We start from the raw sequence: 24,985 nt of genomic DNA, 5'->3' as shown, positions 1-24,985 counted from the left end.
CATTCTACAAATTACTTATTTTTTTTTTTTGTAGTTGTATGTTATTATTATTTCATCTTGAAGTTGACGCACCTTCCACACAAAGTTCAAGACTTTTTGAAACTCGTATCTAGGATTTACATAATTTTTTAAATATTTTACTTTTTTTTTTTTTTTTTTTTTTTTTTATTTTCAATTATTTATTGTCAATATCTTCTACACTGTTAATACTACTGGCTGATAAATATAAATAGACATTAGTAATTTATAATGGTAACTTCAAGCACGTCTTCAGTCCATTTAATGCATGAATTTTCATAAATCTCTATGTTCACCCAGTTTGTATGGATTCAAGTCTCAAAATTTACGATGTGTTGATAATTAATTTTCAGATTTATTTGAACAATTAAGAACCCTTTATGTCCCTTTTCCTCTACCTTTTCAGATTTTAGAATAGATTTCATAACTATGGGTGGAAGGAAGGACTTGGTTTACTTTGGATCTTCAACCAGTTCCCTATTCAGGGGTTCGTCTGGATTGAAAGAAGGTCTTTATCCTTCGTTCATCGGAAAAGGTATCGTTACTTATTTCACCATCATTTTAGTGAAAAAATAATTAATTCTGTGTCTAGATCATGGACCATCCATTTGATTTCAATGGGGGCTGGGATGAATGGTCTGTCCGATCTATTTATTTAGATTAATGAAAACTGTGTAGGTGTTGTCTTAAAGTATAAGCAATAACAGATTAAGACTACACGTTTAAGAGATACTGCATTTTTATATTCCAGAAAATATTGTAAACAACAGTTTTGTATTAGTTTCTTCTCCTTCCCCAAGAAAATCAAATTGTAGCTCCTTTAACAATACTTACTACAGTACATGTACGTAAAGACAGAATGGGTCGACTGTTTCATATGCTGTTATAAGTTGGCATTTACATGTAAGTACGCTGCAACTTCACTTTATATCGGATCACCCGCTGCCTAATTTTAGGAAACTTTTTTAGGCATTTGCAGAGATGAACCACTCACACAGAGCGGCAAAAGGGTCCAGTTGGTCAAGATGCTGTGTTTGAACGTTCTACCCATCCTTGGATTGTGGGCCTACACAGTCTACACTCTGGCCGATAGTATAGGATTCAGGGAGGAATATATAAAGGTATTTGAAACAGTGACTTATTCATTTTTACTTGTACATAAACATGTATTACAGTATATCATAGATCAAGAATGTATAAGTGCGAATCTTCTGCGAAGTATTGGTTATAACATTATGTCAGTGGATAAAACTTTTCGTTATTTGAATTCATACACGATTTATATTGGTCCGTATAAATGAAGGGTAATAACAAAATTACACCCTACACGTTGGCGTACCCCCAAACAGTTAGGGTGGGGAAACGCTCTCGGACCCATGTGGGGACTGGGAGTAGACCAGAACGTCAACATAGCAGCCCGGCCGCTAGTACATATAGGACATACTCTAACCGAGTTCTTCGGTCGGGTATCTCGAAGGCTGGGCTCTGCCACCAACACCAGTTTGATCTACCTACCTACTAATATCGACCGTGAGTGGCCTGTATTGGTATTCAAGGTCGTGAAAAACCTTCATCATCATCAAATTACCGAACTAGGTAATAGTCAAATGAAGTAATCAAAAAGGAACAAAAATAAATGGCAATATCATGGGAAAAACAGGAAAGTTAGAAACTACAGCAATATTACTGACTTTAATCAGGCATTTTCGATAGAAATGGTGAGTAAAATCATTGATATTGTATGATGCACCATGGTTGCGTAAATAACAGTCGACTCCACAGTATATACCATACATGCCCTTTTTGAGTATTTTACAAAAACATCTACTTTACATTTAATAATAGACAAATTTCCTGACTTATAAACATTAGTTGTACAAAATTTCAATTACATGTAAGTACATTGTAGCAGTCCTTTTAAGTACATTTGTATCAGATGTGATGACACTTTCGTGACAAAAATCCAGAAATTCACTTTACTTAATTTAATATATGCATTGGAACCGGAAAAAAATGTGGGATAAAATGTACTATCATATCAACTCTCTGATTTCTACATGGACAGTACTAGTCTCTTAACAAAATCTTAATTTTTAGAAACAAACTGTTTTTTTCACCTATCAAATGATACCATTGATGTAACTTTCAGAGAAGATCAGCTTTATACTTTAGTATAGATCTTGGAAAGTTGGTTCATCGCTTACAAGTTGAAAGAGATATGAGTGTATTGTATTTGAGTGCCATTGGCCCGGACACAAAGTCATTTCTTCTGGCTGAGTATTCAAACACCGACAACATCCTTCGACAACTCAACTGGGCATCGGATATCGATGACATCACGAAAAACGAAAAGTTCTCATCAAAGGAGCAGTTTCAAAATTATTTAAATGAGCACCGCCGCATGCTCAATCCAAATGTGCTATCGATCCAAGATGAAATCGATTTTTATTCCAAAAGTATTGACGTCATTATTACGTGGTTATACAATACGATCACCGAGTCAAAATTCTCTCTTATCTGGAAACTGTTAGTTGCGTACCAGAAATTGTCGAGTGCTAAAGAAAATCTGGGCGTAGAGCGTGCATTGGGCACAATGTTTTATGCACGTGGCGGTTTCGAAACCCAGGAGTACTATGAAAACTATAATAAGCGGCTTCATAGCTTCCGAGCTTACATGAGAAGTATCGGCATGTATTCTGACGTTGTAGATGAAATTTACGAACGAAAGAAAATGGAATTTCCTCTTGAATTTCTTTCAACAGTTGAGCAGTTTAGAGATGAAATACAGACAAAAAGAACAAACCAAGCAGTTGTTGACGTACGAAGAGCTCGTTTTTTCTTTGACAATATGACAATCTACCTTGATATTTTATTCGAGACTCAATCAGATATGGCTTCATTCGTTATTTCTAAATTTAACACCGAAATAGACAACCTGACACGCGAACTTGTTGTCAATGTAGTCCTACTGGTTATAGTAATTCTAATTTGCCCTGTTGTGATCGTGGCGACGGAGAGTTTGACCAGCAGCATACAAACGTACGCACTTACCCTAGTCGATAAGACCAAAGAGCTTACGAATGAAAAGAAACGAACGGATGGTTTACTATATCAAATGGTTCCTAAACAGGTGGCAGACATGTTAAAAAGAAAGAAGAAAGTCGATGCCGAGTTCTTCAAACTTGTAACTGTTTGCTTCGCTGATGTGTATGACTTCGACAAGTTTACGGTTGACTTGACACCGATGGAAATCGTTGAACTATTGAACTCTCTGTATAACACTGTCGATGACATTCTTGATGCTTACGACATCTATAAAGTGGAGACCATTAACGACTGTTATATGGTAGCATCAGGTAGGTTAATTCGTAATTAAAGGTCTTTGTCTCACCCAGACATATAAGCATAGTGTGTTCTATAACGTGAAACGTGTAGCTTCATGTAGGTTTTAGAATAAAAGCAGAAGATCAATGACCCTTAAGTCAATCAATCATGGCATGTAAAATAATTATGGACATTTTTGTATTTTGCAATTCTTTTTCACATACTGTTACAAATGTATGTATACATTGGTGTTTGAATAATGATAAACTTACATGTAGCTTTTGAATTAATTTTGATTTGCAATGGAATCACTAGATTTATGTAGATTTAAATTTGTACTCTTACACCTATATCCCTCCATAAACGCTTATCTGAAAGACAAAATTTTATACATGAACACAAAATTAACAAGTCAGGGTCTGTTATTGCTTTCATCAACCAAAACACCGAAGCTACAGGTAATTACCGCTTACCCTTTACGATATACTAATAAAGGGAAAAAAACCATAATTTGCAGTTTTCGGCATACATGTAGCAATGCTTTTTTTTCTTTTTTATTGTTTTAATTTCCAAAAATATATATACATGTATGGTTGTACAATCATAATTTTTTTCCGGAAAAAAGTTTTCTTTCTAAAATCTTACAAAATCTGCAAAAGGCGAAACGACCTACCGATGATAGCAAAACAAATAAGTTAATAATGATTCCTGAAACTGGATCCTTCCGGTTCCACTGTATCTGGCTCTTCAGTATGTAACTCTATAAATCTCTCACTTCCGGTCTGATTACTTATTGCAGATCTATGGTCGATATAATATTGTTTCTAACAGTACTCCCTTGTTCGGCTCCATGTCTACGTACATGCATATTCATGAAATTACACTTCTCAGAGTGGAATTTAAGCAACCAGTTATTGCTCCATTCTTCTATTTTGTCTAAGTTGCTTTGAAGTACCTCCCTATCGTAGCTATTTCTTATTATTCTGAAGATATTAGTGTCATCGGGAAATAGAAAGACGTCTGATTCTACCGTTTGTGGGAGATCTTTGATATTTAGGACAAAGAGTAGTGGTCCTTAAATAACGACATGAACACATTGTACTTCTTTACCGTGTTGGTTTTTTTTCAAAATTTACATTCTTCATTTCAGGTTTACCTAGGAGAAACAAGGACCGTCATGCCTATGAAATTGCTGAATTCTCTCTAACGATGCTAAGTACGGTACGGGCAATGCAATTTTTGAACGGAAAGATGAACATTCAACTACGTATTGGCATAAATTCAGGTAACTGAATTATCTTCGCTAAGTTAAAAATGTCCATTGGTAACTGTCCCTTTTTAAGTCCGCAGAATTACCTTTTTAGTTCACCTTGCCAAAGGCCATGTGAGCTATTGCCATCACCTGGCGTCCGTCGTCGTTAACAGTTTTAGTTTTTTTCAAAACTCTTCTCCTCTGACACTACATGTACATGTATTTGACCAATTGGAACCAAACTTGGCATGAATTTGTCTTGGGGTATCCTACATAAAACTGATATGGGGATTTTTGATCAATTTAAGGACATGGCCGACTTTACTAAAATTAAAACATAGGGGTCAGACAGTAATTTTTTTATATATCTTTTTTTCAAAATTATATCTCCAAAACCGTTTGGTTTAGCCAAATTCTGACATAAAGTTAAAACTGTTAAGCATGATGAGATCTTCTACCTTTGGTCAAATTTTCGTTTTAATCCATTAGATCATGATTGAGTTACTGCCCTTTTTTGACGTTTTGTTTGCTATTTTCAATGTTATTTCTATCAAATATCTTCTCCTCTGACACTATTTGACCAATTGGAACCAAACTTAGTATGAATGTTCCTTGGGATATTTTGCATAGAACTGTTGTGGGGATTTTTGATTCGTCGTCCAAAAACGTGGCCGCCGTTACATATACTAAAATAGGACATAGGAGTCAGACAGTAGTTTTTCGCATTTATCTACAAAATCCTTAGGTTTTTCGTTTTAGTCCATTAAGCCATGTTGGAGTTGTTGCCCTTTTTGAAGTTTTTTTTTTTTTTTTGGCTATTGTTAATGTTATTTCTTTCAAACCTCTTCTCCTCTGACACTACTTGACCAATTGAAACCAAACTTGGTATGAATATTCCTTGGGATATTTTGCATAGAACTATTGTGGGGATTTTTGATCCGTTGAAAAACATGACCACCATTACTAAAAATAGAACATGATGGTCACTCAGTAGTTTTTGACACATATCTCCAAAACCATTAGGTTTAGCCAAATTCTTTCAGTAGCTGAAATGATCCTTATTATTAGAAATACAAAAGTCTTAAGGGATATAAGTTGTCAGACGACTCCTTGTAAGAGTTACTGCCCTGGAAAGGGCAAATATGACTGTTTTTTTTTTAACAGTTTTCAGCCAGTATCTTGAAAACTGATAGATACATGTAGAAAGAAACTTTCAATTGCTGAAATGATCCTAATGATAACTCCTACCAAAGTCTTACTGAGTCAAAATTGTTGGAGAATTTCTTGTTAGATTTATTGCTTTTGAAAGGCAAAACTCAACCATGTGAGCGATTCAGGCTACTTGGAACCTCTTGTTCTTTATTATCTTATGCACTTACGTGAAAGTTTACTACCACTTTAATTCTGGTTGGGTTGCTATCTCTGACATATTCACCATATCCACTTTCGTTATATTGTGCAAGCAATCTACAGTTAAGGCCAAAAGGTAACCAATATTCTAGCGGAAATCATCCGATATTAGAGCATATTGCATTCGTGCCATTCCGGATATTGAAAGCAAGCCAAAATCAGTGGCGGAGAATGTTTGACAATTAGCGACTTTGAAGACGTCACTCTTTGGTTTTACATGTACACATGTAACTGTTTTTTTACCTTTATACTAATGAAATTTTCTATTGAAGAGATAATTTTGTTTTCTTCCCATACATGTACATGTATACTTTGCAGGACCCTGTATGGCGGGAATTGTTGGGTCATTGATGCCAAGGTATTGCTTGTTTGGTGACACGGTAAACACAGCTTCACGGATGAAGGCTCACAGCGGGCGTAAGTTGTTCTGGTTAAATTTAAAGAAATCGATATCTCTTTAGAATATTTTTGATGCAGAGACCGAATTCAGGAAGCACGGAAAATGCAACCACCGGACTCCGAGTGTCTTATATACTAGGGTATTTTGTTTGCTTGTTGTTTAATTTTTAGGGTTTTTTTATAATATTTACATGTATCTCTTGTTTTGCTTCCCTTTATACCCCTTAACATACTCGATTTTTTCTTACGAGTCCCTACGATTCTCAAAACTTAAAAAAAATTTGTAAAACTAACACGAATTTTTGCAAATGAAGCCACATTTACAGGTGATTTACGAGTGCAAAGACGATTGGTTATGAATATGAATGATTACTTCACGAATGCGATGCGTTTATGATAACAGTGCACGATTCATTACGATTAAACTCGATCACTTGACGAATGCATACGATATAGCTACATGTAAGAATAATTGAAAGTGCAATGCGAATTCTAACGATTTTGTACTTTACAAGTAAATAACGAATGGTTTACGGTAACCTAATATGTTTAACGAATATTTGTGGTTTAGTTAATAATGTTTTTCGAACGGTAATGATTTTTCAATGGGGTTGCATTTTGTCATAAAAATTCAAGCCATCTACAGTGTCATGCATTCTTCATTTGAACATTTGACATGTTTTACGAGAGAAAGAAGCCAATATTATACCAAGCATTTGTTCGACTTTTTTGCCCACTTGCACAACAACCTAACCCTCTTCGTCTTGGACAAATCATTCATAAATTCGCAAAGTGGTCGCCTAAATTCGCATTTATTTATAAATCCACCGAAAACTATCGTTAACTACACGCAATCATTCGTAAAACAGTCGTATAAAATAGCAAGCCAAAAAATTCAAGCGAATGCTTTACGAGTTCTTGCGATCTGTTAACAATGACTTGCAAATGATTAAGAGCGGTTTGCGAGCTCTTTACGAATACATTCGTGGACATTCATGTACAGATGTTTGACATGTTAAAAAAATCATCTCGTCCTGCGAATTTATATACGAATGTCTGCGAATGTCTACGGAAGGTTAAGAATTGTTTACGAATACCGACCAGTTTAATACGATTGGTTGCAAATGACTATGAGATGATGATTCGTAATAAAGATTCGTGTATGTGAAGGGGGTATTACCCAAGATCAATTATTGTAATCCGGTTTTATTCTTCGTTTATGATACATGTACATGTAACGATGTTTTATTTTTTTACTAGAGTATTACTTGATATGACTATTTGTTTACCACAAGTTTTTATCATTTTACTTTCATGCGAATATTCTTATTGTTTTATATGTATGTTTATGAGACGTAGTGTTAATTTACTTATTTCCATAGCAAATATGATACACATTTCACACTCGGCATACCAGCTTCTAAAGAAGTTTAAAACTTTCAACATCAAGAAAAGAGGCAGTGTTTCAGTCAAGGTAAGCTAGGTGTATCATTTACCAAATACTAGGTAAATTCGAGTTGATAAATGGTGTTGAGTCACACTGTTGTCATGTCTGTCCAAAGACTACACTGTATATGCTATAATTCAATGATTTGAAGAAACGCTTTGATATAATTATATACTGATTTATATTATCCTGATTTCTGACGTAATGTGTGGCCTCCTTCAGTGGTACCAGTTGGCTTGTTTAAGTTTGGCCCTTAGTGGGAAATAATTACTAACGGTGGTGTAGATTTAGTAAAATAATATTTGGCTAAATATTCATTTCGTTACAGGGAAAGGGTGATATGAAAACATACTGGCTAGCTGGAAGGTTAAGCGAGATGACGTCTCATATAGAAGAAGACACAGACCGACGGGCGTATAAATTGGAGGACATGCCCGACATTCCCGGAGAAATAATGTCTGGTGACAACTTGGCATCGGTCAGTCATGCTATGGCGAGTGGACCAAGCAGAGCAGAAACGAGGGGTGATTTACACAACCAAGAGGACTTCCCGGGTGAAATTCAGACAATAGAAAGCCCGACCTACAGCGCGGCCCTGCAGTATCCTATGCCAGGACGGCCCGCTCAGAGAAGTAAATCGATCCTAAAATCGTCCCAAAAAGCAAATACGGAGGAGAATAATACTACAAAAAGCAGTGAACACACTAAATCAACATAAACATTCTTTGACACGAGAGGTTATCCCCCTTTTTCTTGTTAAACATTCTTTGACTTAAGAGGTTATCCCCCATTTTCTTGTTATTAATTAGGAAAGATACTCAGTTATTTTCTTCCAATAGTTTTTTTAACATAATGTTATAATTACATAAAACTGTGGTTTTTTTTTTAAATTAGTTTGGGAATTTTCCTGTTTTGTGGACATGAATAAATTTATTATGAATCATTTTTTTAAGATAGATTCTATAAATTTCTTACTTTTTTCATTGTCAAATGAACATTGAAATGTCGTACTTCGTTCTCGCATATTGGTCAAAAGAAAACAAATATAACTTAAGTTTCTTTAAACCGAACTTTTCTACATTTAATTGTAAAACATTGAAAAGCAAAAATACAATGAGTCAGCATAATAAATGCAACAATGATGTAAATTTTGTGTTGCATAGTCAAGCGTTAGACAAAATACCAAACATCTTACTTCCATGCCCTCTCTTCACAACTAAGCATTTTGCACTATTTTTCTCGTTGAAGAGTGGTACACATGTAATGTTTATCTAGAAAATTAGAATATTATACCGTTTACTTCATGCACTACTCATGTGTCCCATTTTTCACACTCTCACATTGAAGATTCATTACATGTGCTTGAATGAAGAAGGAATATTCAACTATTTCACTCCCTTACCCATATTTCCTCTTTTCACACTTTTCACGTATATATCCATACAATAAATTTATTCAAGCCACTTATACAGAAATGATGTGAAAATGATACTGTAAACTAAGTTCAATAATTATCATGTATTAGGCGGGCCATGTAAGTGATTAATATTAGAAAATTACAATTAGGATAGCGAAGAGGTGAAAATTGTGTACATGTTTTATCATAATGATTTACAGGATCGTATGATTAAAGAGCAGAAAAGACATAAGACCATGGACATTATATACCAAAGTACAACATGTAGTCAGGGACAATCTCAACTACAAAATGTACTTGTATTAGAAAATAAAAGCTTAATCTCAGTTTAAAATATGCAAAAACAATCAAAATTGTCCAAATGCTAGCTTTAAATCCCGAGATTTTGAAAAGAGGGTTCTAGGAGGATCCAAAAGCAGAATTCCAGGCTATTGTTTCCTCATTTTTGGCTAAATTAAAAAGGGGAGGGGGTTCCGACCCCGGGAATTCCAACCTTAACATCCGCTACTGGTAAATGATGTACATGTATGTTGTGCGAATATCCATGCTAGGAGAATATGTATTTACATTTTACAGTACAGACAATTTACCATTAAATACATGTATAATAAGGTTATTTTGTAACTTTGAAGAGGCTGACATACCAATGTAGGCGGATAAAATGGGGACGGGGGAGCCCCTCTCCCTAATTTTGGATGATTATAAAAAAAACTCAATGCAATCCAGCGGAGCGAACTTCTTTTCGACCAGCCAGCGGTTTCCTTGTACGTAATTTCTTGATCCGACTTGCATTCACACTTAGAGATAATTTTATTTGATTTGTAACAAGCTTTCTGTATGGTTGGTTCTGTTCAAGTCGATTGGTCCGCACTCCGCGATTCAAATAATCCCAAAAGAAATAGCGTTTTGATTCCTTAACTATATTGTATATACATTTTCACCACAATTACAAAATGTATACTCATAGTGGCGGATCCAGGGGGTGTAGGGGCAGGCACTCCCCATTTTATTGGAAAATTTGTCATTTTCATGTATAAAGATAAAAAATGGTAAATAATATCCTAGCACCCTCTTTTTTAGGAACCCGGGCTTGCGCCAATTCCTTTTCAAAGTGTTTGGATCAGCCCCTAATACACGTATGAATTAAGTAAAATATAAGCCATGATATTATTTGTACATTGTGTACGTCTATATTAGCACATTCAATGAAATATATTTAAACGAAAATAAAAAAATGACTACATTTTTGTTACGAATAAGATTGGTACATGCATATATAGCAAAATGGCGTTAACTTTGTATTTCTCCACTCACAGTATAATGTTTATTATACATGTACATGTACATTGTCTTCATAATTATCCATGGAAATATTCACTTTCAGAATTTATTTAGATTTCTGGCGAGCCGTTCTTGGAATGGTTGAATCTTTCAGTTTGTAGTTTCGTCTTTCAACTTCTTCAATTACACCCTTCAGCTATAAACATAAAAATTTGAAGTTAAAAGTGGCCTTTCGTTACACAATACACAGAAATCTTATGTTTGTTGTACTGTAAACGTACAAATTCTCGCAGTGGACAGCAAACCGCGTAAAAGAGTACATGCGAAATTGAATATACTACATAACGCTAATCATTTTTGGAAATCGCGAAAATTGATACCCGCGAAATACACGACTCTGTAAATCCAACATTGTCTAAATAAAGAGGTACGCTGCCAAATGCGCCACATGTGATAATTGTATGGTGATCGATTTCATATGATAATTATTATAAATTACATATAATTATCATATGAATTTCATATGCTAATTTTGACTTAGAAACATCATGCGATATCATAATTATGTAAATGAAACAATAAGTTGTCATGGGTGTATGATTCATATGATAATCACACGTTGCAACGGTCATGATTCCCATATGTGGCTAGATTGAAAAAAGCGACACATATCAAAAGGCTTTCCTTATAATTATAATTATTATACAAAAAAAACAATACGTGTCATGCTGACGGATCTCAACATGTACAGTATCTGGAGGAATTTTAATTGTGTCATTGCAGATTTTACAGTAAAACCGTCAGTTTTTTTTAAATTACCAAAATATCAATCCAAGAGCAAACATGGAAAATGTAGGAAGCACGAACTTTTTAATGTAATGTACAATCAAAAAATGTTTATAGTCCAGTCAATGGGATAGTGAATTGGATAAATGGGATAGTGAATGGGATAAATGGGATAGTAAATGGGATAAATGGGATAGTTAATGGGATAAATGGGATAGTAAATGGGATAGTTAATGGGATAAATGGGATAGTTAATGGGATAAATGGGATAGTAAATGGGATAAATGGGATAGTTAATGGGATAGTAAATGGGATAAATGGGATAAATGGGATAGTTAATGGGATATTTAATGGGATAAATGGGATAATTAATGGGATAGTTAATGGGATAAATGGGATAGTTAATGGGATAGTAAATGGGATAGTTAATGGGATAGTAAATGGGATAGTTAATGGGATAAATGGGATAGTTAATGGGATAGTAAATGGGATAAATGGGATAGTTAATGGGATAAATGGTATAGTCAATGGGATAAATGAGATAGTCAATGGGATAGTGAACGGGATAAATCGGATAGTCAACGGGATAAATGGGATAGTCAATGGGATAGTGAATGGGATAAATCGGATAGTCAATGGGATAAATGGGATAGTCAATGGGATAGTCAATGGGATAGTGAACGGGATAAATCGGATAGTCAACGGGATAAATGGGATAGTCAATGGGAAAGTGAATGGGATAAATGGGATAGTGAATGGGATAAATGGGATAGTCAATGCGATAGTCAATGGGATAAATGGGATAGTCAATGGGATAGTGAACGGGATAAATCGGATAGTCAATGGGAATGATGTAAATAGCATTGAAGATCTATAGCAAATATAATACTATATCTGTTATCAAGCATTCCAAGACCAAGATACGAGTCCTTAACACTATTGGATACATGTACATTGCAAGCTAGCTAAATGTCATATATGTATTGGGAACTTGCACATGTAGTTCATACATGTATAATGTACAAGCAATTATAAATAATCAAAACGATTAAAAAATGAAATTGAACCCAAAAATTAATCGATTAATAAGATGCATTATGAATACAAGAAAAATTAATAAACCACCATTTCAAATTTTCACATACATTATATTTGGTATTAGTTTGAAGTCTTTACTCAGTCTACCACAGGAGTTTTCTCACATTGGCAATTTGAGATTGGTTAAAGTCATACTGGGTATTTTGTAACATTAATTTTCAAAGACTGCCAACACCTTTCAGATATTAAAAAAAAAACATTCCGTTATACTTTGCATGATAATTGAATGCAAAACATAAGGATCATGTATGACTATAAAATGTCTATTCTAAGCATTTCTACGCTATAAAGATATCTGAAACGGCAAGCTGTCAAAAGAATGATAATCATGACGTTGACAAATCATTACAAATAAGATTTTGTCACACTATACCGAGAAGACTGCAACCTTAATTAACCATGTTACACGAAATTACAAACTTTGGGACAGGAAACCTCGTATGCTGAGCTAGCCGTTCTCTACCCAGAGTTATCATTTTTTTCTCCCTTACAAAGTGAAAGGAATCGTAGCACAACCAATAACTCTGTAGGAGGGAATGCTTAGTTAGGGTGGGTTTTTTTTATCAAACACAAACATGTACTTTAGGTATACATGTTCTATAATAGTTAAATCGTTACATACAGGTGACATGTGTTAATGCTATATATACACATTACCGAAATTACATACAGCGAAAAAGGAAGCAACAAGAAGTATTCCTTGAGACGAAAGAAGGCATATTGGTGTAAAGGGTTTAAAAAAGAAAGGAAGAGGGAAGGTACTTTTTGTAATTTTGCGGAAGGCGAAGGGGCTACGTTAGTTAATTAAAAACACAAAACCAACATACACATTTCTCAGCACTGAGAAAGTTACACGTCTATTAAAAAGCAAAATTAAAACAATTGTAGCATCAACCAACACAAGGTACCGTAATTATAAATTGAATTCAAATGTCGTGTAGGGCGGTGTACTCGTTTACATCCAGCACCATTTGTAGTGGATTCCCCTCACCACCCATCAGATGGGTTCTAGGTGGAACTAATCCGATCATGTCGGAATATCGTTGCTGCATTTCTTCTACAATGCCTTGTACCTAAATCATAATCTAAAGCGTCTTACTAACTCAGATTGTTACAGTAACTAACAGCATTTATCTGATCAGATCTGATCTTCAATCAATTAGGAACGAAAAAGTTGTGAATCAAAGTTCCATAACTTTGCACGAAAGTGAAATTCAGTGCTTATGTACAACAGACCCAACAGTTCCACAATATTTATGAATGTACATGTAAATGGTTCTTTAAACAATTAAATATTTTTTTAACAGATGGTCGGACCGTTGTGAACATTTGTATGTACAATACTCAAGTATATTTGTGCATGGCGATGACGATTCGAGGTCAGATGCTTCATTTTGTTGACAATCATTTTTGAAGCATACATATGTGTGTACATTATGTTTTACGGACTTACAAAATGTGATTAAATATCAAACAATTCAAACCCAGCATGTACAACATGTATATACTTGTGAATAATGTAACCACACGTGCGTCTAATCCTATAGAAGTAAACGAGTACGGGCTCCGGTTCAAAACTTTCTGCCACTGCAATTAAAGTCACCTGTTTTTGTTTGCTGTTTGTTTGTTTGTTGGGTTTAACGTCCGAGCAGCAATATTTCAGCTATATTCAGACGAAGACACCTGTTTTAGAATATTTAAACCATTTATATGCTGTAACTATCATTAAATGCCTGTTATCTCGATATGTTTTACACTTTTGTATTTACATGTGCATGAAGTGTTTAAGCATGTTCATTCTTTACTATTTAAAGTTAGACTATCATTAATATTACTCACCCACACATAAAATGTGGCAGCACCTATGCTTGCTTGTCTGACATTGTCCACTAATAAATTCCCAAGCATTTTCCTAGCACCAAGAGCAATATCTAACTCCAGAGTATCAATGTCAAACAAGGCGATTCTCCGCTTAATAGACTCTTTGCCAATTTTACCCAGTAGAGCCTGTACATTTTCCCAGTACTGTAAAATATAAAAACCTATTGAGAACTCTGGTAAAATACACAATGTAACTTCATGTATTAGAGTATAGTTAGCAATGTATTTTAGGGGGTTCAATCATAGAATAGATTTATTTCTACAATATATCGTCAAAGGAAATAATCTCTGTCAGACAGAACGATTCGGTTTGATTTCATAGCTTCAAAAAATAGCAAAACTCAGAATTAATGCATGTTCAAGAAGGCAAATTGGATTTTCTCACTACAGTGTATGAAAGTTTACTTCAATTACCTTCGTTTCTTCTTCGAAATTTCCAAGAATGAGCAAGGATGCTTTCATGACGTCGTGTATTTCTGGGATGGGCTTTGAGTAAGAACGAATTTCAGCAAACACTCTATTGTCTAATGCGAGAACGTCGTGCATCAGTCTCTGAATGTTCCGGAGACGTGCTATCAGGTCCCTAGCCGTCTCTGTCTCCTTTGGCATGTGACGCTCGTAATTCTTTGTTTCGACCATGTCTACTGCCCTCTCCAATAAATCGAGCTTTTTCTGCTCGATCGCCAACGTTAACACTGGAAAAGTCATTAATTTATACATTAAAATGAAATTAAAAAAAAAACACGATATCGATAAGAGATATTGAATACATTGTACATTAATGTATTTGACAATGCAAAAAGCTTTTGCTTAGTTTGGTCACCATAGTAATTACATGTATGAAGTAAACTCAGTATCTTTTCTCGAAAGCGATTTTTATGTATAATAAATGAAACATGAAGATATATTTAAAATAACGTAAAAATATTGCATGCGCTTCATTAGTGAGAACCAATTCAAACATATAATTAAATTTAATAGTGCAGCAGTACATGTATATCTAATACAAACTCTTGACATATATACATGTTCATGATGTATAGTGTTGCACTCTGGAGTTGAAACATTATAATTATAAAGAAACAGTAAAATGTTAAAAAAAAATGTTGGATAACTTTGCGGAAAGGAGATAAATTATGAAAATGGCTTCCCAATCATAATGTGTTTTGAATTATTAGATACCATTGCTTACATTTTCTTGTTGACTCAATGTCTTTAAGTGTCACTTCATCGATGGGGAAACTGACAATCAGATAGTTACAAAGGTTTATTTCTACAGAGCCATAGTCATCATCCTCAACCAAGGCGAAAATGCAGACAGCCGACTCTTCACCTGGCGTCGTCTCAACATCAATAACGTGTTTGTCATGTGACTCTACCCGAATACCTTCCGTTTCTGTTGGAACTTCCTCCAGGGACTCCTTAACTGTTATCTGTTTAACTGAAAGTTGCAAGTTCTCGAGTTCCGGGTCCGAAAAATGAAACCTTAACTTAGTGAATCCATCTTTCGCATAAATAAGTCCTTGCGTGTGTTTCTGGGCCAAAAGACCCATATCATCAAGCCTGTGACTTCCCCCTGGACCCCATCCGGCAGCGCCTACCCTAGGAAAACCAGAGTATGGACTGGATGCCTGCTCAGACCTGATTTTATATATCGCAACCCAGTCGAAATCGTATCCTTTTTGTTTGATTGTCGTGTCTTTGCCCACTAATTCAAAACGATAAATCCCTCTCTTTGGAAACCGAAGCTTAACAACTAAGGCCTCCTGAATTGGAACGTGAATTAAGTCATGTTGCACCTTTTTATCATCCAACAGCTTCCACTCATTGAATTCCTTAATATAAATAAGAGCCATAAAAGCCAAGTCTTTTCCTTTCTTTTTCGGAAGTGCAAACATCATGTCTATTTCACCGGTGTCTGTTGTGATTTCACACTGAGTGTGAGACAAGAGCCTCATTTCTAGTTCGAAGTATCGTTCCTTGACATAGGCCTTCTTTTGCCAATCGTTATACGCGACAGGGTCCTCTAACAACTGCCACTTCTCTTCTTCTGGGAAATGTGTGTGAATGAGATGTTGTGGATCGGGAACAAAATAGGTTTCATCCGGTGTGTACTGTGCAGCGTTAACCCCCTTTTCACTTCCGAGTGCACATGCGCCCCAGAAAGCATTTATAAACCTCCATTGATTATCTATCAGCACAGCGTTCCACTCCCCATAATGCTTTTTGATGTCTAAAGATTGACCAACTTCATAATTATTTCCCTTCAAGTATCCATGAATTACAACACATGGTATGCCTGCAATACTTTATAGAAAATAGAAATATAATTATCAGTAATCACGATGCATATTGCTGATATGCATCTACGATTAAAAATGTATTGTTACAACTCAATAAAATTGCTATGTTTGCGACCGAAGATGCAACTTCATTTACATGAAATTACGAACGCATTTAAATATTCCAACAAATGGTTATCTTCCTTAAAGTTCTAACTGAATTAAAAAGACGATGAAACTAGGGTAATATTATGGCTAGACATGAATCGTATACTGTTAGTACTTCGATAAATTAGTGCATGCATGATGTTCATGTATATTTTTTGTAGTTCATTAGTGTAAAACCTTTTTATGTAATTTGTTATCATATTCCTTTTATTTTCCCCTTTTGTGAGTCTATCGACACTAATGAATTCACAACATACTTGCACATCCTGTTAAAAAACTGAGCATAGTTTCCAAGTCTTTCTTTAATCTTCATCAAGTAGAACATTGTATAGCCGACCTTCGGATTTTTCAGCGGATGAGACAGTTTATTTATGTTTAGTGACGTCAGCCATACGTAGATGGCCCTAACCTTTGACATGTCATTTTCAAACGGTTCTGTCAACATGGTCACGAAGTTCTTCAAGGTTCCTGATGTCGACTTTGATTTTGGTATCTGCAAAAGATAATGGTGTACACTTACAATGCTTAAATCGCAGTACATGTATTAATTTTCACAAGACGGCTTTAGCGTTACATGTACGATTCACAGAAGAGTCATTCCGACTGGATGTAGATATTTCCACTCATTGCACCTGATGATAACATTGTCTATAAGAAACTAATACATGTTCCGTCAATTACAACGCGACAAGATTTAGCTCTTGTATGAAAATTAAACTCTACTTTGAAGGGCGTAACATGTAAAGAACTTTGGTTTAACTATTTTAGACAAGTCCTTGTATTTCTTTGTAAGGTCATTACATATATGAATACTTTATTCTTGGCCCCATGCGCTTTTAACATTTTATTTGAGTGTGGAAAGTGTGTATTTCCTTTTAATTACATGTAAAATCTCAATAAAGAAAACATTGAGTATCTTAACTTCCTGGATACGCAAGAACGTATTTGGGATGCGAGTGTCCTTTGAAGAGCTGGTAAGATAAATAACAACACATAAACACACACACTACTAGTACTTACCAACCTAAAATTTGTAATACTACATGTATGTATTTTTGCAACAGTCAACGAGGACCGTCAACAATATTACAAGTACCACCAATTCGATAAGGATCACCATTCAGATTTTTTTTTAAAAACAGCCGATCCGCAAATAAGTTTTGGTCCAATTGCATGTGCAGTTGGAACATAAGGTGTTAACTATTACATACGGTCGATGCAAACTTGTCCACTTCTGCATAATCCTCGTGATCGAAGAACTCGTGCTTCCTCATGTATGGAGGTTTTGGAGGGGGAATTTCATCAAGAATTTTCTCTTCCTCGTCTGTGTAAAAACGATGGGTCTCGGAAAAAGTCAACTGGTGAAAATCTCCGAACTTAAACGTGGCAAACTTCAAGCTGATTTTTCTTCCATCCTAGATCAAAATATGTAGGAGATTAATGTAAATCAGACACAAATTACATGTAGTCTTAGGTCAAGTGTTAAAATGAAGAAGGGTCGCTTTTCATGTACGTGTACTTAAAGATAGGTGCGCAAATTAATAACATTCAATACAAGTAACTGAGTGTATACTGTACATGTAGCTTCATGTAATAAAATCAATATGGTGTTTATTCACATATGTTTATAAATACACATTTATTAGGTGGCAAAGGGAACACATAATCCTAGATCAAACATGAAATGAAGTAAACAAAAGGCTCACAGGAGCCTGAATCGCTCACCTGGTTGAATTTTGCCTCTCAAAGACAATAAATTTAACGAAAAGTTGTCCAACAATTTTTACTCAAGAATTCTTTGGTAGGACTTATCATAAGATCTTCTCAACAATTGAAAGTTTCTTTTAATCTACCATAGTTTTCAAGATATTGACAGAAAACTGTTAAAAAAGGAGTCATTTTCCCGTTTCAAGTGCAATAACTCTTACAAGGAGTCATCTGACAACTTTTATCCCTGAAAACTTTTGTAGTCTTAATTAGATGGATTATTTCAGCTACTGAAAGAATTTTGCAAAACCTATCAGTTTTGGAGATATATGCGAAAAACTACTGTCTGACCCCTATGTTTTATTTTTAGTAACGACTGCAATGTTGTTTTTTTTTTTTTTTTTTTTTTGACAAATCAAAAATCCCTACAGCAGTTCTATGCAGGATACCCTACGGAACATTCATACCAAGCAGATCAAGTAGTTTCAGAGAAGATTTTTGAAAGAAATAACATTAAAAATGGCAAAAATTGCGAAAAAGGGCAATAACTCCAACATGGCTAAACAAATTTAAACCAAAATTTGACCACAGATAGATCGTATCATGCTAAACACTTTACCCCGTCAGAATTTAGCTAAACCTAACGATTTAGGAGATATATGTGAAAAACTACTGTCTGACCCCCCTTTAAGTTCTATTTTAGTTACGGCTCCCATGTTTTTCGACAAATCAAAAATCCCCACATCAGATCTATGCAAAATACCCCAAGAAACATTCAAACCACGTTTGGTTTCAATTAGTCAAGTAGTGTCAGAGGAGAAGAATTTTGAAAGAAATAACATTAAAAACGGTAAAAATCGTTGAAAAAGGCAATAACTCCGACATGGCTTATCGGATTAAAACCAAAATTTGACCAGAGATAGATCGCATCATGCTGAACACTTTGATCCAGTCAGAATTAGCTAAACCTAACAGTTTAGGAGATATATGTGAAAAACTACTGTCTGACCCCTACGTTCTATTTCTAGTAACGGCGGCCATGATGTTTCCTACGAATCAAAAATCCTCACATCAATTCTATGCAGGATACCCCAGGGAACATTCATGTCACGTTTGGTTTCAATTGGTCAAGTAGTTCCAGAGGAAAAGAGTTTTGTATAATTGTTAACGAGGACGACGACGGACGCCAAGTGATGGCAATAAAATCTTATCTTAATTTTTTTTTGTAAAAGGTAATAAAAAAAATGGTTTCGGTAAATGTTCTTCAAGATAAAAAAAAATCATACAGTTATAACTCGATACTTTTAAAACGCACTACTATAAATGATGTTCGAAGGGGTGCTATGGTCCTAAAATTTAGACACGCCATTAATCTATTATCTGATCCGTGGTTCGGATTAAACTCTTCCTTTGTAACACGTGTCATTTAAATTTAAATTAAGTATCACCTATTCTTAATAAATGAACTGTTGCATTTTTTGAAGCCATGACGAGAACAAAATAAATGGTTATCTTTTTGATGCCATCTAAATTAAAACAATGTAATATTTCACAAAGACGGCGTGAACGAATGTTTGTTCCTATAATACTGCCAATAGCATGGGGATAAACTAGAGCAGTTGTTTGAAACAGACGCCAAAAAATAGTCATTAAGATAACCTATAGAACAGTATGTTATACGTCACATATTTTTAAAAAATTATTGTAATGGCTATATTGACAATTTTAACACTACGGCAGATGTAATGCATTGGTATTGTTGGCGTCATAATATTTAGGCAGCATTTCAACCGCTAAATATGCTTGTGTTAGGAGCACTGAGTGCAAGTTCGTTCTATGACCTGTCGTATTTACATCCTGCAACGAGACTTCTTCTTGATGTTTAATTAGTATCGTCTTCTGTTTACCTTTATTTTTAATTTTGAACAACTCTAAATGCAGAATTTCGGGCGTTTGTTAATAAGTCCGCGCTCAAGAGATGGGAGATTTATATTTTATCATCTCATCTCTCTCGCGGATATACATATTTCATATTTTTAACTAATACGAGACGGGTAAAACCTGAAACACTTCCGAAGAAACTTAAATTAAAACACTTTTTTTTGTCATGAAGTCTTGATAAATTATTCTTATTAAGTCAACAAGGTCTAGATACACGGATTACCCTACTTGTCATAAACTGAAATGTATATCGCCAAAAATGTCCGGCATTCGTAAGAATTATAGGTTGCCATGGCCTGAAATGTGCTTGGACCGAATTGTCCTGCATTTTTGAGCTGGTAAACATCCATGGTTTGCCGTGATGCTATTTCAAGCTCTTAATTTAACATGCAAACCAGATTTTGGTGTTTTTTTCTTACCACAAGTATATATATACCTGTACAGGACACCTAGATGAATTGTCCCGTACTACCATACATCGTGTACAAAGTTACAGCCCTAGATTAATCCTACGAGGAGGAACGACCCGGCCAGCGAAAGCTATATTTTATCGTTTGCTGGTTTTAAAATTCAAATGAAGACGTAATTGATTTCATAATTGATGAACAGAAGCAGATAAATGTAAACTGTTATATTTATGGGAGAGTAATCAAGGGAATCAAGGTTATAGCGGTAATCAAAAGAATGTAATCCAGGGACAAAGACCCGACATAGAAAACAGACATACACAACAAAGAACATACAGTAACTAAAATCATACATACAAAGTAAAAAAGAAAATGAGCAACTCGGATTCCACTAAAAACTGGGAGAAACGAATTTCCAGGGTACATGTAGTTCAAAATACATGATGCTATAGAGACCAGAGATCATTAAAATTTTAGTTTTTAGAAGTTACTGTAGCTCGGTTACTGCAAGTTCTAATATCATGAAAATTTAAACACATTTTGAAATTTCATATCTTTCGTTTGGCATGCGGATGAACAAGGAAATTAAAGACATAAAATGATCTCATCAAATCCCTCCTCTATGGATAATACATCACACTTTGAAAAACTTGTCCAACTGACATAGGCCAATGCTATTGAGTCATTTTACTAGATTTAAACACTGCGAGGTCAGCGAGTTCAAATACCTTAAAAGGAAGTTTAACCGATGGCAATGTTAAAAATTAAACAGACCTCACCTTGATTCAGAGATGAATAAACATTTCTTTTCTGACGAATTTAGAAGTAAGAGTTATTTAACACTCGAAATAAAAATTTTAAAAAAGACAGAGAAACATGTGTTATCGAAAAATAGCGCTATTCAATGACTTTAATATATATATATATAAACCACTAGATGGAATTTAACCACATGCGATGTCTACATATTTTACCCCTCGCTTAGTTTATATCGTGAACTATAGTTACTATTAGAATAACCGTTTGTTTGTGGCAGAGTAACTGCAGGATGGGCTTGTCGACAAGAAAATAAAGACTTACAAAAGTACCAATCCAAACAAAACTCCGACAACCCCATGCAATGGTAGATGTTTTTCGTCGTGTAAAAAAACAGCACTGAACAAACAATTGAGCAACATTTACTTATTATCTCATATTTTTGTTATTTTATTTTTTTGCGCTTAATTATATTTTTAGTTACAAAATCACTAATATAAATCTACATGTAGTAGCATCTAAGTGTTTTTATCGTTAATTTAGCACGTAAACATTATTCTGCTTTTACTCTACAATTTACAGTTTGTAAATTAATAGTTAAAGAGGGTTTGAATTCAATATTTACATTATACTGTAATATTATACAAATCCACGAATTTGTTTTTCGCCTCTTTTCATTTTGTTATTTATAATTTAAAGTAATATTCCATACAATGTAACTACAGTGTATAGAATAGAGAACAAAACTGCATGTACAATATGTAAGTACATGTAAGAGGTCAGATGTAATGAAAATGAAACTATACTGAACATTTAGGACGATGAAACAAACATACAATTTTTTGCTGACCCTAAAGCATGTACAAAATGTACTCCCCTTAAATTCCACATCAGCAATAATTATGCTATATGTTCATAGTATCGGATTTCCCGCACACCATTGTATTAAAATAGTTCTAACAAAATAAATTATATGTATGTACATGTATGTATAAATACTGTTTTTTTTACTGAATCAATGAAACTTGTTGCTATATTTATCGCCTGAATCTTGGTCTCAGGTTTTGGCTGTTGAAGTACGTTACATATTACTGAAATGCTTGAGTATCTGTCGTAATCCTTTCTTTGCATTAGCATGTCATCGCATCTTAAAGGGGTTCACAAAACAAAAAAAGATGAAGAAGATTAAGAAAAAATAAAAAAGACAAGATAAAAATTTAAAAAAAATAACATAAATTCTCATTTAATATAGACATGCTTCGAATTGGTTCTTGAACTTACCATCTTTACGATTTTATTTGGCACATAATTCTCTCCAGAAGATTTGCTATGGTCAGAATTGTTTGTCCGCGCACTTTCTGTTGTCCTAGGGGTGTGTCCGTTCCGTGCTGATTTCAACACCATTCCTTTTCTATTCCTTTTAGAGGCTTCCTTTACCGGAGTTATATCGACACTTGCTCCGTTGCCCATTTCAAAAGTACCTTGTCTACAAATTAGAAATACACCTTAAAATTCCAAATCTTAATTCTTCTGTTTGCGTCAATTAATAACCAAAAACCTTAATTTTCTGTGCTGAAACTCCATTTTGACTCTGAAGGTATCAACTTGGCGTCAAACTCACAAAATAACATGACCAATAGTGCAGTAACTGTTTAAAGGATATCTGTACAATACTTAATTGTTAATTGTTGCATGTTAAATTAAATTACATAAATTTTAAAATTAAATGGATCATATCACAAAGTCAAATCTCTAATGTTCGATGGTTTTTCGTTAAAGGTTCATATTGATATAACGATACCCTAGTTGTAATATTGTTAAATATGTACCATATATATCCCATAGAACCAACTATATGCACATTTGGAAGACAAGTACATATACATATAGTCTTGATTTGTTTGATAGTATATGTTATATTTGTAGCACCGTACAATTTGTTCCGACTTTTTTTAAAATCATAACCATTTTTATGTTACGTGTAATTCATTTTAATACACGTACTGTGCATGTACTGCATGTGTTACTAGTAATTAGAAGTCTGAGAATTGAAACTTTAAGGTTCCATACACGTGTTCTAGTATTTACAAGACACCATTTAACTTTTCTTCGGATATATTGTAGGTCAAAGACAGAGGTGTCCTAAGAAGAGGAAGGACTCTTTTTAGTTTAAGTACATGTACATGTAGATACGGAAAGATAATACATGTAACTCATTTGGTTATCGGGGGAAATTTTTGTTGTACGGCACCGCTTTTTGTTTGTTTAGGATATTAGAGAATTTAAGTCCTTATTTCGATTATCCAGGGTTAATCAAGAATTTTCGAAAAGAGGGTTTCAGAGGGATTTCAGACAAAAAGGGGCTCCAGGCTATTATTCGCTCATTTTTGCCGAAAGTTTGCTGAAAGATTTTCTAAGAAAAGGGGGTTCCGACTCCCGCTACTCTCCCCTTGGATTTGCCATTGCTAATATCACACTGCCAGTAAAATGATAAAATTAACCAACAAACAAACCCCAAGAAGTTAACAAAATAAAAAAAAACATCATCATAAAAGTAAAAGACTTAGTATTTATACATGAAATATTAACATCACTTTAATAAACCATTACTTTAATAAACCATTCGTTTTACTAAACATTCAATTGGGTCAAGCATTCTTGTTTGTATTTTGTTTTGAAATCTGTAAACATGTATATGGAAATGCTTTTCTGAAAAAATAAAAAAAAATAAATAATATAACATTAATCATTATAAACATTCTTATTGCATGTTTTGCAGCTATGAGTGAAAGATCACTGTGTTTTAAAATAATAGGGCCTCTATAACATCATTTTAAAGACGCTTTTGTTTGATAATTGTGTACTGGAATATATTTTAAACGGTTCATTAACCCGTTAAGATAAGCAACTACTTATTGGATATACAAGGGCTTTGACAAAACGAATAATAACGGTATTCAACTTATCTGTATCCACGTGTTTACAGTCCTAGTGCTCGGATAGAAATGTGCCGTTCCCTAAACACCTAGGGGAAGGTTCCAGAAATCTTTAAAGACTGGTGGTCAGAGGTTTATAACGGGGAGAGGATTACAGACTATGTTTCGTTATAATTACAATGCACGACCCCCAACGCTGAGGAAGAATCGGCGAGTATATGTTAGTGAACTTTCATCCACTTCCCTCTCTTGTAAGTTATATCAGTAACTTAATACATATAAATACAGATTTTCCTTCTTTAATGAGTGGTTTCCATCATTTCTCCACAATTTAATTTTCAATTTTCAACATGTGGGTTTTAGATTTAGTTTTATATAAAAATGTATACTGGGTTAACTTGTCTCTGATGTACACAATATATACATATAGCCTTCGATAAAAAAAATTGTTTCCATACTCATGGCATGGATAGTC

At 34.4% G+C, this 24,985-nt stretch overlaps 2 protein-coding genes across 3 annotated transcripts; one reads left to right on the top strand and one right to left on the bottom strand.

The window, feature by feature from the left end:
• Positions 1-447: 447 nt before the first annotated feature.
• Positions 448-8,568, top strand: LOC148601165 (uncharacterized). Its single transcript, XM_088556369.1, has 7 exons — positions 448-553; positions 988-1,139; positions 2,168-3,374; positions 4,493-4,627; positions 6,323-6,421; positions 7,786-7,877; positions 8,179-8,568. Exons 1-7 carry the CDS (start codon positions 448-450, stop codon positions 8,566-8,568), a joined length of 2,181 nt encoding a protein of 726 aa, XP_088412495.1.
• Positions 8,569-8,900: 332 nt separating this feature from the next.
• LOC148601164 (uncharacterized) lies at positions 8,901-23,218 on the bottom strand. 2 transcript variants are annotated; one of them, XM_088554367.1, is made up of 8 exons: positions 22,856-23,218; positions 17,975-18,178; positions 17,021-17,256; positions 15,506-16,620; positions 14,728-15,008; positions 14,272-14,457; positions 13,341-13,505; positions 8,901-10,744 (listed from the first exon to the last, which is right to left on the bottom strand). In XM_088554367.1, the coding sequence occupies exons 1-7, from the start codon at positions 23,042-23,044 to the stop codon at positions 13,359-13,361; spliced, it is 2,358 nt and encodes a 785-aa protein (XP_088410493.1). In that variant the 5' UTR covers positions 23,045-23,218; the 3' UTR covers positions 8,901-10,744; positions 13,341-13,358. The 2 variants fall into 2 exon arrangements, with proteins under 2 accessions (XP_088410493.1, XP_088410494.1); XM_088554368.1 differs by lacking the exon at positions 13,341-13,505 and having other exon boundaries at positions 22,856-23,217.
• Between the last annotated feature and the right edge of the window lie 1,767 nt (positions 23,219-24,985).

Source organism: Perna viridis, chromosome 12 (genome assembly GCF_037379345.1).
Source record: "Perna viridis isolate PV_CMFRI_1.1 ecotype Kerala chromosome 12, ASM3737934v1, whole genome shotgun sequence".
Lineage (NCBI taxonomy): Eukaryota > Metazoa > Mollusca > Bivalvia > Mytilida > Mytilidae > Perna > Perna viridis.
This window is presented reverse-complemented; position numbering and strand designations above follow the sequence as displayed.